The sequence below is a fragment of the Saimiri boliviensis genome, chromosome 2 (genome assembly GCF_048565385.1).
Source record: "Saimiri boliviensis isolate mSaiBol1 chromosome 2, mSaiBol1.pri, whole genome shotgun sequence".
NCBI classification, from domain to species: domain Eukaryota; kingdom Metazoa; phylum Chordata; class Mammalia; order Primates; family Cebidae; genus Saimiri; species Saimiri boliviensis.
In genome coordinates, this window is record NC_133450.1 from 174,289,727 (window position 1) to 174,307,948 (window position 18,222).

The 18,222-nt window shown below is 35.4% G+C and overlaps 2 protein-coding genes and 1 long non-coding RNA gene across 3 annotated transcripts in view; 1 reads left to right on the forward strand and 2 right to left on the reverse strand.

The window, feature by feature from the left end:
- Positions 1–1,841: 1,841 nt before the first annotated feature.
- Positions 1,842–2,760, reverse strand: LOC101034416 (interferon alpha-5-like). The gene has a single exon (XM_003928122.3). The coding sequence runs from the start codon at positions 2,758–2,760 to the stop codon at positions 2,191–2,193; it is 570 nt and encodes a 189-aa protein (XP_003928171.1). The 3' UTR covers positions 1,842–2,190.
- Positions 2,761–4,706: 1,946 nt separating this feature from the next.
- The window catches only part of LOC141583736 (uncharacterized), a 43,310-nt gene continuing 29,794 nt past the window's right edge, over positions 4,707–18,222 (forward strand). Inside the window, exon 1 of the long non-coding RNA XR_012516596.1 lies at positions 4,707–4,883. This is a non-coding gene — a long non-coding RNA (uncharacterized LOC141583736). The remainder of the gene's footprint in view (positions 4,884–18,222) is intronic.
- LOC101034105 (interferon alpha-8-like) lies at positions 10,402–11,551 on the reverse strand. Its single transcript, XM_003928121.3, has one exon. It carries the CDS (start codon positions 11,157–11,159, stop codon positions 10,587–10,589), a length of 573 nt encoding a protein of 190 aa, XP_003928170.2. The 5' UTR covers positions 11,160–11,551; the 3' UTR covers positions 10,402–10,586.

Consider the following 18,222-nt stretch of genomic DNA (forward strand, 5'->3'; position numbering starts at 1 on the left):
AAAAAGGAAAATACTTGCCATATGTTAAATCCTTACTCTATAGAGGATACTATGCAAACTGCTTTAAACTGCATGTGTTCATTTAAGAATCACAACTACATAAATATTTTAATCCTTTCTATTTATAGGAAAACTGAGGTTCCGAGATACTAAGTGGATTTTTTTCAACATCACACATGCATGCAAACAGAGTCGAATTTCAGTGTAAAATTTTTTATTGTTATTTACAACTAATGTGTAAGCTTTGTATTGGGGATTTTTGTAATATTTACCTTGCTTTTGACTTCTGGATTATACACAACTCTCTCCTGCTCTCTGGATATCCTTGCTTTATGTTGTATTTTCAGCTGGTTTTGACCAATCTTTTTTTGTTACCTTAAAGCATTGAGAAGGAGGGTCTTTCATCCAGTTTTCCATTTTATTTTATGAAGAAAGGTTCTCAGGTTTTACTGACATTTAACATAGTATTAATCAAAATAATAATTATTTTAACTTTATATGTTATAATTTAATATTGTAAAATATTAAGCATATTAACACAGCTTGTCAATGCATGAAGTCAATCTGCAGACATATATATTTTCAAATGGATAAACTATGCAGGTAAAAGATAATTCACATTTTTTTTTCAGGTCTAACCTTATTTCTTCCCTTTATTTTAAAGGCAAACCTCTCACAACTATTTCTTATCTACCTTGCCACAGGTTTCTCTTCTTTGATTCGCTCTTCCACCTACTGCGATACGGTTTGCACTGATTAATTCGAATTTAGCTCTCAATAAGATCTCCACTGCCACCTATTTTCCTGATGTAGTGGGCAATGCTAATCAATATTTCTGCTAAGTCTGTTGATTGTTCTTCTAAACACATTTTTTTTCAAAACACACGTGTATCACCATTCTATCTTTTCCTTCACTAATGTTAAGTTTTTCACCTTAGCTCCCTTTGTGTCTCTTATATGCCCTCCCTTTAAAGGTGGAAGGTCCTCAGAATCAAGTTTAAGCTCTTTTTTCCTCTACACTCTGTCCCCATATGACTGCCTCTAATTTTGGGATTTTCATTGCCAGTTATGAACTTTCAGGCACTGCAGTTCTTGAAAATTGTAAAACTGAGACTGGAGATCAACATTTGCAATTACATGTTTAAAAGTCAATGTATAGAAGATATCGCTGCTTTTATTTTTATTTCTGGACCTACCTAAATCTAAACTTCTGCTGGGAAGAATTCACTGTTATTTTTTTGCATCTCACATTATAGCATTTAACATAACTGATATGAATTGAGCATGATTATTGTTGTTAAGTTTCTTTCCTGACAAAAATCAAAAATACAAGAGAGAGCAGAAAATGCATTTGTTTTGTTCACTTATTTATTTATTTATTTTTTGAGATGGAGTTTTGCTCTTGTCACCCAGGCTGGAGTGCAACGAGTGATCTCAGCTCACTGCAACCTCCACCTCCCAGGTTCAAGCAATTCTCCTGTCTCAGCCTCCCAAGTAGCTGGGATTACAGGCATGCGCCACCACGCACAGCTAATTTTGTATTTTTAGTAAAGATAGGGTTTCTCTATGTTGTCAGGCTGGTCTTGAACTCCCATCCTCAGGTGATCTGCCTGCCTCGGCCTCCCAAAGTGCTGGGATTATAGGTGTGAAACACCATGCCCAGACTGTTTTGTTCACTTTTATATCCTAAGGACAACATACAACATACAACCTGGTATAGAAAAATCTATTTTGACTTATAACTAATAATAGGTAACTGAACTGTATCATCTACTTTTTAATAAGGTTAAATAATCAGGCTTGGAGTTTCATTTTAAGAATAAACAAACACAAGAAGTTTTCCATAGTAAAAATTTAATGAAAAAAGCAAAACAATATATTAACTAAATGCAAAGAAGATATATGGTTATATTAGCCACAAAGTAAAAATACATAATGTATGAAAATAAAATTTTAAATATTATAAATAAATAAATATTTAGATAAATAGATCCATCCACGTGGTCATCTGTAAGGGACTGGTGCCTGTAGGGCTGAACATGAGGTTGCTTAACACTCCTAAAAACATTTGAAAATTTTGATCAACTCATGTCATAGATGTAGTAAACATGAGAAATGGCAGAATTCATGAAAATGTGAGATGATGTATTAGTCATGGAAATGATAATCATTTCTATGTTGAACCAGTTTTCATTCCTTCCTTCTTAATCTTTCTTGCAAGTCGGTCAATAAAGAGAAGGATCTCATGATTTCTGCTCTGACAACCTCCCAGGCACAAAGGCTGTGTTTCTTCTCTGTCAGATAGAGAGTGATTCTTTGGAAGTATTTCCTCACAGCCAGGATGGAGTCCTCATACGCCAAGGGAGTCTCTTCCACTCCAATCCTCTGCATCACACAGGTTTCCAAGTCATTCAGCTGCTCGTAAAGTTCAGTGTAAAATTTATCTAAAAGGGTTGCATCCCAAGTAGCGGATGAGTCCTTTGTGCTAAAGAGGTTGAAGGTCTGCTGGATCATCTCATGGAGGATGAAGATAGCTTGAGCCTTCTGGAAGTGGTCACCATCAAACACCTCTTGAGGGAAAACAAAGTCCTGTCTGTCCTTCAGGCAAGAGAAAGGAGAGATTCTCCTCATTTGTGCCAGGAGTATCAAGGCCCTTCTGTTATTCAGGCTATGGGCCTGAGGCAGATCACAGCCCAGAGAGCAGATGGACTTGCAGCTGAGCACCACTAGGGCCATCAGTAAAGTAAAGGGCAAGGCCATTGAGGATATTTCAGAGGCTACTGGGCTGGTTGAGATGAGCGACTATGAACCTTGGACTTAAGAGTCTCTGAAGACCTTACTTTGTGTATAGCCTTAAATAGGGAACACACAAATTTCCATTTTCTGAATACCCCTCTCTTACTTTCTATTTCTGTTTTTGCTTTCCTCAACCACTTTCTTTTTTCATTATTACCTCCTCGTCCCCTTACTCATAGTCTTTTTAGAAATTTCTCTGTAATTTAAAGCCCCACTAATATTTAATAACATGGATATATTATATATCTGCTGTCGTTCTATATATACATGTTTATATATAAGCAGTATACAGTTTAATGTTTTTATTCAATGGAGGGTTAAGAATGACCAAATGAACATTTTAATCTAAAAGTTAGTTAAATTTAAAATCCATGGATATTTAACTTCATAGCTAAATTTTTAAAGTAAATTTTATAAATGTATTCAACTTAAATAAATTGTAATGTGTCAAATTACACAACCAAATTAACAAGTTATAAAAGTACATAATATCTAATAAAATACTTAAATCATTCAAAACTGCTGGACTGTTTAAATTATTTTTTAATATTAATTATTAGTGCACTTAACTTTTTACTTCATAGGGGGAAACTTTTAACTTCACTAGCTGCTAGATATTCATCCAGATATTATCAAGATTGTTCTCTTTTCAGTGCTGAAACAATTAATGTTATGTTGAACATTAATATATTAAATACTATAATATGAACTATTCTTATTTGATTCTCAAAGCCCACAACACATTCAGAAGTGCTAAGGATCAAACATAAGCAACATCCACAATATGGCAAATGAAAACACGTATTGTATGCAGTGGACACCTCTCATGATATGGCTTTAACTTCTGGTAAACCTTGGAAAGTTCTCCAGTCACAGCGCCTATTTAGATATGTCTTTGAAAATATATTTCTCCCAATATGTGGCTTTTCATATTCACTTGACAGAGTCTTTTGAAAAGTAGTTTTTAATTTTAATGAAAACCAGTTTATTATTTTTTTCTCTAATAGATCATGGATTATGTCTTTGTTGTTTTATCTAAAGTCATCGCCAAACACAAGATCATCTAGATTTTATTTTTTTGCAACGGAGTTTCACTCTTGTTACCCAGGTTGGAGTGCAATGGCGCGGTCTCGGCTCACTGCAACCTCCGCCTCCTGGGTTCAGGCCATTCTCCTGTCTCAGCCTCCTGAGTAGCTGGGATTACAGGCATGTGCCACCATGCCCAGCTAATTTTTTGTATTTTTAGTAGATACGGGGTTTCACCATGTTGACCAGGATGGTCTTGATCTCTTGACCTCGTGATTCACCCACCTCGGCCTCCCAAAGTGCTGGGATTACAGGCTTGAGCCACTGCGCCTGGTGATTTTGGCTTTTCTTAACATATTTATGATAAAGATAACTGGCTCCTGTATTTTACTCTGACAACAACTTAGGCACAGTCATTGTATTCTTTTCTTTCCTTTCCTTTTTCTTTTCCTTTTCTGATGGAGTCTCGCTCTGTCACCCAGGCTGGAGTGCAGTGGTGGGATCTCAGCTCACTGAAACTTCTGCCTCCCAGGTTCAAGCTGTTCTCCTGCCTCAGCCTCCCAAGTAGCTAGGACCTCAGGTGTGCACCACTACACCTGGCTTTTTTATTTTTTATTTTTTTTTTTTTGGTATTTTTAGTGGAGACAGGATTTCACTATGTTTGTCAGGTTGGTGTTGAACTCCTGATCTCAAATGATCTGTCTGCCTCAGCCCCCCAAAGTACTGGTATTACAGACACTGAGTGTGGCTGAGCAACTGCTCCCAGCCTTATTATATTCCTTTTCTTTTAGATAGAGACTGGTTCCTTGAAGTACCTCTTCACAGCCAGTAGGAAATATTCATTTAGCTCAGAGATTTCTTCTCCTTTTCTCTGCAGATGTCAACAGGTCTTCAGATCTTTCTGTTACTGCTGATGTGCAAGGAGGAATTTCAACCAAATGTCTCATTCAGAGCAGCCAAAGGGTCCTCTGTGCTGAAGAGATTAAAGATTTGCTACAGCACCTCAAGGAGGAAAGCAGTGGCCTTAGCCTTCTGGAGCGGGCTCCATCCAGCTGCTCCCAGTAAGTACAAAGTCATTTCTGTTTATTAGACTGGAGGAAAGAAAGTCTCCTCATTGTCCCTGAAGCATTAAGATTCCCCTACTGATTAGACCTTGGCTCTTTGGTGGTTCACAGCCATTAATGCTGCAGGGAGGCCTAAGAACATCACTAGGACCATTGTTACAAAGATGGAGGAGGCCACTGAAAATCTCGTAGATGCTACTGGCCTGGCTACATGTGTAGTTGTGTGAATCTTGGTCCTCAAGCTCTCTGAAGATCTTTCATCGTGTTTCCCTTTTATATCAGGAACACAATAATTTTCACTTCTGGAAGCCCTGCACGTAGGACAAGTGTCCAGGATTGTAGTAGAGGTGATTCTCTCTTTTCACTCTTTTTTTACTAGGTATAATGACTCTTTCAATTGGTGCCAATATTTGTAGGGTAAATACTAGTTATTTGTAGGTATAATGGCTGTGGGAATTTAAATTCCAAAACCAACATTATTTTCATCCTTTCATGGTGCCATCTCACTCAAAAGTAACTGTCATGTCTCTAGGGACACCCTGTGTTCTGAAGTGACAAAGTATAACTTGATCAATATGCACACAACCATGTATTCTGACCTCCAACTCTCCCTAAGTCAACCCCCTTTGGCAGGGCATGGGTTACCTCTGGCAGTAAGATACTCCTGTATTGGCTGGTTTCAAGTGCCCTCAAAATATGCTACTAGGTTTTTTCCCACTACCTAAGCACTACGTCAGTCTACTAAGTATGAATATAATTGAGCAAGTAGTGAGATACAACCTTATGTCTTTCTGACATAGGTATCAAATAGTTTGCAGATGACTCTATCAAACAAACATTTTCTTCATTCCCATGCTCTCATTACCAGATATGCAATAGAAGTCACAATTTATACCTCCACCTATGGCATTTATCATTAAATCTAGACACATATACTCAATTGTCAGTGAGATTTCTACACTTACATTGTTTTCCAGTCACCTTAGAAAGAATATCTACTATTTTTTTCAACATGATTCATAGCTAAAAGTTTTGTTACATACACATTATTGCCATTTAGTTCTTTTTGCAGTATTTATTTTTTTAATTTTCATTTTTAACCTTTATTTTAGGTTTGGTAATACATGTGAAGGTTTGCTACATAGGTAAACACATGTCATGGGGTTTTGTGGTATATATTATTTCATCACTCAGTTATTAAGCCCAGCACCCAATATTTATATTTTCTGCTCCTCTCCATCTTCCCAACCTGAAGTAGACCCAAGTGTCTATTGTTTCCTTCTTTGTGTTTGGAAGTTCTAGTCTTTTATGTCCCATTTATAAGTGACAACATGCAGTATTTGGTTTTCTGTTCCTGTATTAATTGGCTAAGGATAATAGTCACCAGCTCTATCCATGTTCCCACAAAAGACATAATCTCATGCTTTTCTATGTCTGCATAGTGTTCCATGGTGCATATGTACCACATTTTCTTCATCCAGCTTGTCATTGGATGAACATTTAGGTTGATTCCATGTCTCTACTATTGTGAATAGTACTGTGATGAGCATTCGCATGCATGTGTCTCTATGGTAGAATGATTTACATTCCTCTGGGTATATTCCCAGGAATGGAATTCCTCAGTTGAATGGTAGTCTGCTTTTAGCTCTTTGAGGAGTTGCCACACTGCTTTCCACAATGGTTGAACTAATTTACATTCCCACCAACGGTGTGTAATTGTTCCCTTTTCTCCTCAACCTCAGTGGCATTTATTTTTGACTTTTTATTAATAGCATTCTGATTGGTGTCAGATGGTATCTCATTGTGTTTTAATTTGAATTTCTCTAGTGATCAGTGATGTTGAGCTTTTTTTTTTTGTCATGAAAATGAAAGAAAAGAAGTGATTTTCCATTTACACAATCACAAAGTGTAAGTTCACAAAATATAATGCATTGAAATTGGGAACTAGGGGCTCTGGCAGAGGGGATGAACGAAGGCCAATGTTAAGATACACAAAGGCAAGAAAATGGGCACAGAACATGGAGGGAGGGAGGAGTCAGGAAGTCTTGAGAGGCTGAGCAGGCTGGAGGCAAGGGACACATTCTGACCCTTTCACTCTCCACATAGCTGCTCATTGCCCAAAGGACATGTCCTGCCTGACCTAGGAGTATTTTCCCTCTCTATGATGCAAAAACTAAGGAAATGGGTTTCTTCCAATATCAAGAACAGTTCTTTCTGAGAAAGAGCCCTTTTTACCTAGGAAGAAAATTCTCCTGCCAGGGACGCACTTCTGCATAAACTGAACCAACTGCTTCCAGCAAACCTGGCTGCTGTCGTGGTCCATCATGGCCAGTAGGTGGCTGCCTGCCCCTGTTAATGTTGTAGTAGGCCCCAAGTAAAATGGAATCTTCCAATTTTCCCTCTTTTCCTGCAGCTACTGTTACATCACGGTAACAGGGGCATTCCCTTGTTTTCAGAAGTATTCAACACAAGAAAAGACAAAGAGCTTCTTATATAAGGGTTTCTGGAAAAACTAAAACTTACACTCACCTTTTACCTTTAATTGCTGTCTCTGTGCTCTTAAAGGGAAACTGATGGACAAAACCTGCAAGGGAACAGAAACCAGCTGTATGAAGAGGCAGAGAAGGTTAATGAGGAGTGAGGAGGAGCACACAGTAGAGATTTCTAATGGAAGACAAAGGAAACTAAATGATATGGGAGTGAAAATGGGATCCAGAAAAATAGGGGCTGGAGGGGAGGAGGGAAGTATGTCAGATATCAGAACGGAAAAATTAATACTACGTACAGGTCTATTTCACTTCAGTTTAGGAGACTAACCTCTCTTCCAGATATTTCTACAAGCTGCATTTTCCTGACTGAATATATAAACCAGATTTTTCTCCCAACTTAAGGGTGACTATTTTTCAGTGTTCTCTGGAACACTTCCTAGAACGGCATTTTTTTAGACTCATATTTTTGTAGGTAGTTACTGAGGGGTGGGGGGCAGAGTTAGTTCTCTACTCTGATATTTATATGTGTGCAAAGATAATAAAATGAATAACTGTATTTTAAGCCTCCAATGAGAAATACTTTTAAGTGTTTTTAAATGTTTGTTTAACATTCACAACCATAAATATTTTCTACCCTATATTTACCTACAAAGACTGAAGCTCAGAGAAATTAGGTGAATTTCCTTAGATCACACAGAATTACTGTCAGAATCTAATGTGGAATTCTATATTATATATTATGGGCAGTGTTAAAAGTTTCATATATTAGATTGCTGTTGAGTTTTTTAAAAAGCTTGGATTCCAAAATTAAACAGATATCTTACTCCTTGGTCTTCTTTTAGTTTTTGTATGCTATTGTATTTTGGGGAGCCAGCTTTTACTATTTTTTGCCTTAGATAGTGGAGAAAACTTCATTGATCCAGTTTTCTCTTCTGCCTTATAAGGAAAATTTTCCTAAATATTACATTTATGCAATTTGGTTATTTGTGCATCCTGAAGAACCTGTGATTTTCATGAAATTAATGTTTACATAGCAGATGAAATATAAATTTAATTAGGAAGAATACATTAATAATGCAAAACAATAGAAGAAGAAGATTTCTTGGCATAACTTTCCCTATTAGAAAATGAAATGAATTTATAATAGTAATACTAAAAACAATGTGATAAAGGGGAAAATAAGATTAGCAAACTTTTAAAGCATATATTCTTTGAAATTAGATTATCTTCAGTAATTATATTTAGGATAAAAGATATAGCTGATGTACATGGTAGAAAAAAGTTTTCAATAAATGATTTTAAAATAATAATAAAGGCAGAAATCCAATGAAAAATGTCATATTAGAAACACGAATAAAATCTTGATGGAATGAAGAACTGACAGTGATATTAAATTTTAAATAAGTAAGAGAATTCCTGGTGTATAATTATATGCTCATAAGAAATAGTTCAATTTTTAAAGTGGTGGTTAGTTTTAAATGTACACAAATTTCTAACTTTGTCCTATGAAACAGGATATAGCTACAGAGACTTTGATGGCAAGTTAATGAAATAAAGTGTGCCATCAGGATTTTCTCACCTAAAACAAAGAATTCTTGTCATTTCTAACACTAGAAGAAATTAAGACGGATTATAAAGCTACAGCAAAACTGTAGTAAACCAGTGTGACAACAATGTAAGTTAAGTAACAACTTACAAGGCCAGTACTTCCAGGTGTCATTATATTATCATCATTAATTATTTTGGTGAAGGATTGGATTAGTTATCTATTACTCCCTAACAAATTAACATAAGCTGGGCAGCTTACTGATATTCAAAGTAGTATTAATTAAAACAATAATAAAGTGTAGTTGTATATATTATAATTTAAAATAAATATATTACATATATTAATAGTTTGCTAGTACATCAGTTACATGAAACGTATCCAGAAAAATATATTGAGAAAAGGAAATACTATGGACAGAAAATGTAACTCACATTCTTTTCTTTGTTACATTCTATTTTATTGTCCCCTTCAGAGTCACTAACTTCTATTATTTATAATTCTACCTGCTACAATATGATTTGCTCTGACTTATTTTACCATAACAACTCTCATAAGGTTGCCAATGCCATCCATTTTCCCAAGGGAGTGAACAGTTTCAACTTACACCTGTGAATCTATTGATTCTTCTTTTCAGGACATTAATTTTCTTAAATCAACTTTTTTTCCCTAGTATTTTCACCTGTTGTCCTTCGAATGCATGGCCTTTCCATCTCTTTCCTTTGTGGCTCTTCTCTTTCCTTTCTTAACTGTAGGAGGTCCTCAGAATCATGTTTAAGCCATTTTCTCCCTCTGCACCCTCTCCCCACATGAGCTCCTTCATTTCTGGGCTTTCAGTTACCACATATGAACCTCTAGCAGTTGCATCCCTTATAAATCACAAACTCTCATATCCATCTGGCAGTGCACATTTACGCTTAGATGTCAACCAGTCAGCATATAGAGGATATTTCTGGGTTTATTTTTATTTCCTCACATGCCTTGGTCTACCTTGTGGGGAGATGAATTCATTGGTTCTTCCTTCTCATTATAGCATTTGCCATAACTGATATTAAGTATCATTAATGTTTTAGGTTTCTTTCCTTACAAAAAACAAAGATACCAGAGAGCAGGAACTGTATTTGTTATGTTCACCTAGCTATCTTGAGGGCAATATACAACCTAATTTGGACAAAGTTAATTTTTACTTATACTTTGAATGTAATGAGGATGGATAAAGGAATTGTACTATCCATTCTTTTATGAGTTTTTACAACCAGATTTGGAGTTCAATTTTAAAGAATAAATAAAGAATATTTCATAGTAAAAATTTAATAAACAAGGCAAAATAATAAATATAAAGAACATAACTTTTGTTACACAATTCACAATGTAAAAGTTCACATGATAGAATATGAACAAAACTAATTTAACTCATATAAATAGTGAAATAAATAAATATTTAAATAAATAGATGACTAGATCCATCTCTATGGCCATCTGTAAGGGACTAGTGCCCATACAGCTCAACAGGATGTCGCTTAACACTCCTGAAAACACTTAACACATTTAATTCAACTCATGGCATGAATATAGCAGAAACAAGAGTCTTTGAAGTGGCACAACTTGTGGAAGTGTCAGCTCCTGTATTAGTCTATAAGAATCATTTCCATGTTACACCAAGTCTCATTCCTTAGTCTTCGATCTTTTTTGCAAGTTGGTCGATAAAGAGAAGGATCTCATGATTTCTGCTCTGACAACCTCCCAGGCACAAGGGCTGTGTTTCTTCTCTGTCAGATATAGAATGATTCTTTGGAAGTATTTCCTCACAGCCAAAATGAAGTCCTCGTACATCAGGGGAGTCTCTGTCACCCCTACCTTCTGCATTGCACAGGCTTCCAGATCATTCAGCTGCTGGTGAAGTTCAGTGTAGAATTTTTCAAGGAGGGTCTCGTCCCAAGCTGCAGATGAGTCCTTTGTACTGAAGAGGTTGAAGGTCTGCTGGATCATCTCATGGAGGACAAAAATGGCCTGAGCCTTCTGGAGCTTGCTGCCATCAAACTCCTTTTGGGGGAATCCAAAGTCATGTCTGTCCTTCAGGCAGGAGAAAGGAGAGATTCTTCTCATTTGTGCCAGGAACACCAAGGCCCTCCTGTTACCCAAGCTGTAGTTCTGAGGCAGATCACAGCCCAGAGAGCTGAATGACTTGTAGCTGAGCACCAGAAGGGCCACCAGTAAATGTAAGGACAAGACCATCATTGATGTTGCAGATGCTGCTGAGCTGGTTCAAATGAATGACCCTTAACCTCCGGCTCTAGGATCTCTGAATACTTTGGTTTCTACACAGCATTATATATAGGGAACATACTAATTTCCATTTTCTGAACGCAACTGCATTTTTTTTCTACTTCCTTTTTTTTTGCTTCCATTTATGTACTCTCTACATGGGCTTAGGGAAGTGTTTCTCAGTTTCTCAACCAGTTTTCTTTTCAATACTGCATTCCCTTTCTCAACCTCCAGAGTCCTGTTGGATATTTTTTTTCTAAGTAAACCCCTCCTGATAATTTAATAACACAGATATATTATGTGTATATATGGATGTGCTATATTTCTATCCATGCTTTATGTAAAAAACGAAGTGGACAGTTTATGCAATGCAGCATTAAGAATGAGTAAGAAAAATGTTATGCTAAAAGTTAAATTTAATATTGACATTTAACTTCATAGAAATTATTTGCTGAGTGACTTCACTTAATATAAATATTAATGTTTATGTTAATGTAAACATTAATATTAGTGTTTATATTAACATAAACATTAATATTAGTGTTTATATTAACATAAACATTAATATTTATATTATAAACATTAATATTATAAACATAATATAATGAATCAAGTAAAACATATAAAGTTATAATATATAAAAATATATATGCCAATATAGTAAAGATACTTATATAAACTATGTAATATCAATATAATAAAAATACTTAAATATCTTGAAAAAGTGCTAAGGGGCTATTTAAAATTAAATTATTCCTGTAATATTTAATTTGTTTTACTTAACTTTTAGTTTTTCTTCATATAGAAAATAATTTTTACCTTCACTAACTGCTAGATTTTCATCCAGGTATAGTCAACATGTTTTTTTCAGCACTTGCTGTAAGTACTGATATTTGGAATACTTTTATACAATTTCATAATAAAATACAAAGCATTTGTATAAAAGCATATAATACATTTGAAAGCACTTAGGATCAAACATAAGTTACATACCCAGAACAGCCAGTGGCAGCCTATTCATATGCCAATGGAGACCACATCACATGATATGACTCTGAGATTGAGCACATAGTGGAGAGAAAGTCCACGAGTGACAACCATCTGTTTCACATTGGTTTGTAGCACTGATCTCACATATATTTTGTTTGTCTTCCATGAGCTCAATGTCAATGATTTTCATGTGATACACAAGAAAATCAAATGAAAGAAAATAAATACTAAAGGATAAGATTTTGTTAGAGTTCGGCATTCAGGGGCCATAAATGAGTGTACTATCTACAGTTTGTTCACACTGCAAGAACTAAGGTTTGTACCCTTAGGAGCAATATCATCCCCAATAGAAATACATAATTGGGAAAACATCAATTTGATTTTTCAAAACAATTTTGCATTAATGTTCAGGTTTCCCAGAGAAGCTGAGGACATCCCAATTCTAGTTCATTCTTATGAAATTTAAAAAAGCCATCTGTTTCCTAAGGTCAATAGTAATATCTAAATATTATAAAGTAAATTAGGTGTACCATTGTTTACATAGCGTGCAAGACACAAAATATCTTTCTCATTTCCTTTTTCATTGAAAACAAAAGTTTTTGCTTTTTGTATCCCAATAAATGAGGATAAAAAGAAAACAACTATATATCTAAATGTGATAAAAAGATAGGAATGGAACTAATCTCCCACTGGAGAAAAAAATCGACAAAATATAGCTTAGATATTCAGCCCAGGTTAGATGGACATTAATGAGCGGGGAAGAGCAGAAGCAAAATGGTGGAAGAGATGTAGATCAAAGGTAGCAAATGGGCATGAGCTCAATGAAAAGTAATCATTACTGGTCCAGGGGAGTGTTTGCAGCTTTAGTGAATTCAGCCTTACTAGACAGTTAAGGGTGATGAACTTAATATAAGACTAGGAAGGCAAATTTGTGAAAGCACAATATCCTTGCTGTAGAATAGAAAGTTTAATTGTCTCAAGTTCTCTACTAGCAGTTAGATAAACTCCAAAGATCAATATTTTTCATGCTATTTGTTGTGACGGTTAAGACTGAGTGTCAACTTGATTAAATTGAAGGATGCAAAATATTGTTCCTAGGTGTGTCTGTGAGGGTATTGTCAAAGGAGTTTAAAATTTGTGCCAGTGGACTGTGAGAGGCAGACCCACTGTCAGTCATGGTGGGTACCATCTTATCAGCTGCCAGCATGACTAGAATGAAGCAGGCAGGAGAAGATGGCAGAGGAGACTTGCTGAGTCTTCTGGCCTTCATCTTTCTCCCGTGATGGATGCTTCCTGCTCTCAAAATCGTACTCCAAGTTCTTCAGCTTTTGAACTCTTGGCCTTACACCAGTGGTTTGCCAGGGCTCTCAGGCCTTTGGCCATAGACTGAAGGCTGCACTGTTGACTTCCCTCCTTTTGAGGTTTTGGGACTCAGGCTGATCTGCCACTGGCTTCCTCACCCTCCAACTTGCAGACAGCCTATGGTAGGAATTTACCTTGTGGTCATGTCAGTCAATTCTCCTTATTAAACTCCCTCTCATGTACAAATATATTCCCCTGTTAACTCTGTCCCTATAGAGAGCCTTGACAAATACATCTTTCTAACAAGAAGCCAGAGAATAGATGCTTTCAAAGGAAACTTCTCTCAACTTAATAAAAAGGATAATAATGATAACATTAATAAGGAAAATAAAAAGTTGCTAAATTACATCATGTTTCTTGTCTATCAGATATTGTCCTTAGCACTTACAAAAACAATTTTCACTTTGTCCAATGAGAAATACCCTCATTTTTTATGTTTATTGAACACCTACTATGTACCCACCCCTATTACGTGGCCAGAGACATCAGTGACCAAAGCAGTGATAGGTTGTACTATTGTCCTCTTTTACAAAAGAAAAACACAGAAGCACAGGGAGCTATTGAGTTGTGGAGCCACAATAGGAACCGAAAACATCTGACTCTAAATCTTCAGTTCTTATATGCTTCCTGGGAATATTTCTGGCCATGAAAACCAAAACTCTTTTCTAGACTCTGAACAATGTTTTCTCAGTACAGTCCTACATAAAGAATGATCTTTTTTTCAGTTCCTTCACTCTCTCCTTCATTGAAAAGTCCTATTTGTTCACACCTGTTTTGTTACATTATGATAAAGATGAGCCCCAAGTTAATTACATGTTATATATTAGTGTTGTTTTCATGAGAACATATGCTCATAAACTTGAATGTAATTACAAAACTCTTTGTTCACCCTATAGTATATCCAAAGGCAACTCTGTGAACTCCTGAATATTCCTGTCCTTTTGTTCAAATATCTATAAAATTTTAGGTTTCTATGTGTTTACCTCAAGTCTAAGCCTAAGACATGACATGCTAGAGACATGAGCGAAATCAGAACTAAACCAATACACTAATTCTCAGAGCTCAGAGACCACATCTAGAAGGACACACTAAAGGGATTAAAGGTGGGAAGGGAAGCACTTCTGGAGAAATGAGGAGAGTCCAGTGCCTTAGAGGAGGAGGACTGAGATGCCAGAGTCTCGGAGTCACCTGATTTGCCAGCTGGTTGATGTGTTTTATGTTTCAGGCCAGCAGAATTTACTGCTGAGTTATAAAATTAACCCACTTGCTTTGAGAAACTGGGCAAACATGATGGGCAATATGTGGACAGAACTAAAGAAAAGTGGTTGGAAAAAAGAATATGCTTACATAGGTGGAAAGAAATTTGGCAAAAATGAGCATAGAATTGGAGCAAACTATACCTTTGGCCTTCTATTTTTTTAGATGTGTCTTAAATAATGTGATAATTGTGTAGCCTTGTCTAGTGATTTTTCTTTTAGATTCTCCTCACACACAAGAATATAGATGAATAATCATTTGCTTCTTGTTATCTCCATTCATTTTCCAAGTGAGAATGGGATCCATTTCTGTTTGATTTCCAAAATTTGGCATTTAATGTTCAAAGGGCTACTTTAGTTGGAAAACTTAAGACTTTGGATTTTCAGTCCTTGGTCAGATGTTTTTGCCTAATTGTGTTCTTTATGCATGGTTATAATTCTTTCTTTTAGCTATCAGAGATGTTGCCTTTAGTGAACTGACCCATTTTCTCCTTAGAATATCTTACCAGGGGTCCATAAGATACTTATGGGCAGAGACATCATCTTATCCTACCTCATTCCTTGGCATCTTAGCCCAGTCCTTATAGTTTTAGGAGGTCAGTCAATATTTGTAAAAAAAAAAAAGAGTAATCATTATAACACTAGTGTAAATAATAGTAGCAATGCATACTAGATTTGTGATTTGAAAGAAAAATCAAAAGATAATTTGTGAATTTTTCAAGGTTCTTCATAAAAAGTTATCATTGAAAATTATGTGGAGTATTCAAAAAAGACCAACCATGATTGTAGGATCACTTTCAAGTATGGGTTTTTAATAATTAGAACATCTCAATGAGAAATAAGGACCTGGTTAAACTGGAAGACTCACTGTCTGCTTTTCTTTCAGTGGTCTTCAAGTACCTGCAGAGATACCTATCGTAGTTTCTTTTTCTTCTCAGACAATAAGAAAACAATCTCAATTTTACAACGTGTTCCATGGCCTTATTCCCATACTCTTAGCCTTTTTTCAACTTCATTCAGTGCCTTTGGGAATCAACCTAAATACTTCTTTCAAAAAATCAGTGATGCCATAAACTAATGGATGACATCTGTGTCATCTCTCCTGAATTTGAATTGTGGAATCAGACTTTGGAACAAATTTTTTAATAAAGTATGTGAGCAAAAACATTGCTCTTTTCTCTAAAAGTAGCATTAGTACCAATGTTATAAAAATGAAGATTCATCTTATTCAAAGAACTTGCCTTCTCTTCCCTCTAGTTACCTATTTGGACACTCTTTCACAACTTCTTTGCATCTTGGTATTCTATGAGAATAAATCCAGGCCAAGTTAATTTGGTTGGAAGAGATTTTTGCCCTGTAATATCTTGGCCTGTGAAAATATCCCCATGTGATGTACCCACAGTTTAACCTTTCCAATTGACTAAAACAGACTCGAGCACCACAGTCACATTTGGGATTATATGCTGAAGATGGCAAAGCCACAGAATAGAAGGTACTTAGGTCCCTGAGTCATGGTTTGGAGAATGGCCAACCAAAGTCATCTGAGCAGGAAGTCCTGGGCTGAGCTCTTATGGAAAGGAAAGGTGAATTTGCATATTGTTCTAACTACTAATAGTTTTCTATTTATCTGTTACAGCAGCTAGCATCAACTTAACTGACAAATATCTTCTAAAATATATCCTGAAGGAGACTTTCCATAAAAAAATTAAATTTTAAACTTTGGAAACAGCAAATACCCCTCAAAGATTTAAGGAGTAGCTAGGAGAGACACAGAACACTGGGCCTGGCTGACTTCTTCTCTTTAAATGGTGGATATGGAACCATCTTCAGCAAATCAGTTTCTTAATAACTGAACTCTGTCTTATTCACTATGTTATCTTCAACACCAAGCTTAGTATAATCATGCAAGAAATAATTTTCACTGAAACAATTTCTCTGATTTTCTCTTTCTACTGGATGGCATTCATGAGTGACCATGCTATTTTGCTTCATCTTGATGATATTTGCTAGAATTATAATACACAGTGGCTAATATTTCCATTCTACTCTTACTCAGCATCAATAATACCTACTGAGTTTATTGCTAAAACTCCTGGATATCTAGTTTCTTTATGGCTTATATGGCTCTGGGGAGGAAGTTGCAAGAGCAGTATAATTTTCAGCTTTTGCCTGGCATGCTATTAGACTCACAAGTATGACTTAATCTTTAAATTGCCCTCTCCTTTGCATAATAGGAAAACCTACCCTGGTGTCATACAGAGCTATTTATCTAAACCCATATTCTCCCTGATTCATACAGCTCACAGCAATCAGGCAAAACATACCATACTATCTTTTTGGGGTTATTGGCCCTTTGTCCCCCATATCATCAATCCTTCATTTTTTTTGGCCCTTGGTAAATAAAGACCAAATTCCAAGAATATGTGTGTAAACTGTAAAGAGTTGTGATGTCATTTTTCTACTCAGAAACCTAGGCTTAAAATCATTTAATGAAATTTAGGTAACAATAGTATAAAATCAGCATATCTATATAAGGATAGAGATCAGAAAGAATCAGTTTTTTTGTAAATCAAATAAATTTTATTATCCCTTATTTTGATGATTAAAATAAACTCTTTATATAATTAAACAACTAGACTGTTCAAAGTTCTGAAATTGGCACAAAGATTTCATTAATAGATGAGTCTTCTGTTCAGAAATGTATTTTGCAAAAATTGATAACTTACTAGTTTATCTAATCAACACATTTTTATTAGATTTTAGAGTTCATTTTAATCGTCGCATCCTGAGACTATGCATTATTTCTGAGCAAGCTGTTTTTCTTAGTCTATCCAACACTGGAAAAGGAGCATTTTTTCCTTTGTTCACTTGAGATTCTATTGAGAAATTATCTATAACTTCTCTTCATATGGTGTTTTACTGTGCAAATTTGCTTTTCTGCCTCTAGGTTTTCCTTTTTAAATTCAATTTTATATTCATGAAGGGATGTGAACATGGTAAAACAAATGAAATGTATAATGTTTTCATATAGCATTCACAAGACCAGATTTTTCTTTCTCATTTCAATTTCCTAGAAGGTAAAAGTGGTCTGATTTTGCATCACAATGCACAGGAACAGAAAGAAAACACATGCATATTTAATTATGATAAAAACATAAGAAGGATTACAAACTTAAAAAGGAAATTAAAACATGAGATAAATGAAAGTGAGAAAGAAAACATTCCAAAATATACATGATGCAGTGAAAGTAGTACTAAGTGGGAAATTTACAGTTGTAAAAGCATACACTTTTACAGCTTTTAGTATAAATAGAAGAAATTAAATCAACAACCTAACTTTAAACTCTAACTACATAGAAAATAAAGAACAAACTAAACCCAAAGCTAAGAGAAAAAAGGAAATAATAAAGACTTGAGCAAAGTTAATG

What these genes read in the sequence shown, in the direction of transcription:
- LOC101034416 (XM_003928122.3), bottom strand. Translation starts at nt 2,760, where the DNA reads ATGGCCTTGCCCTTTACTTTACTGATGGCCCTAGTGGTGCTCAGCTGC.
- LOC101034105 (XM_003928121.3), bottom strand. Translation starts at nt 11,159, where the DNA reads ATGATGGTCTTGTCCTTACATTTACTGGTGGCCCTTCTGGTGCTCAGC.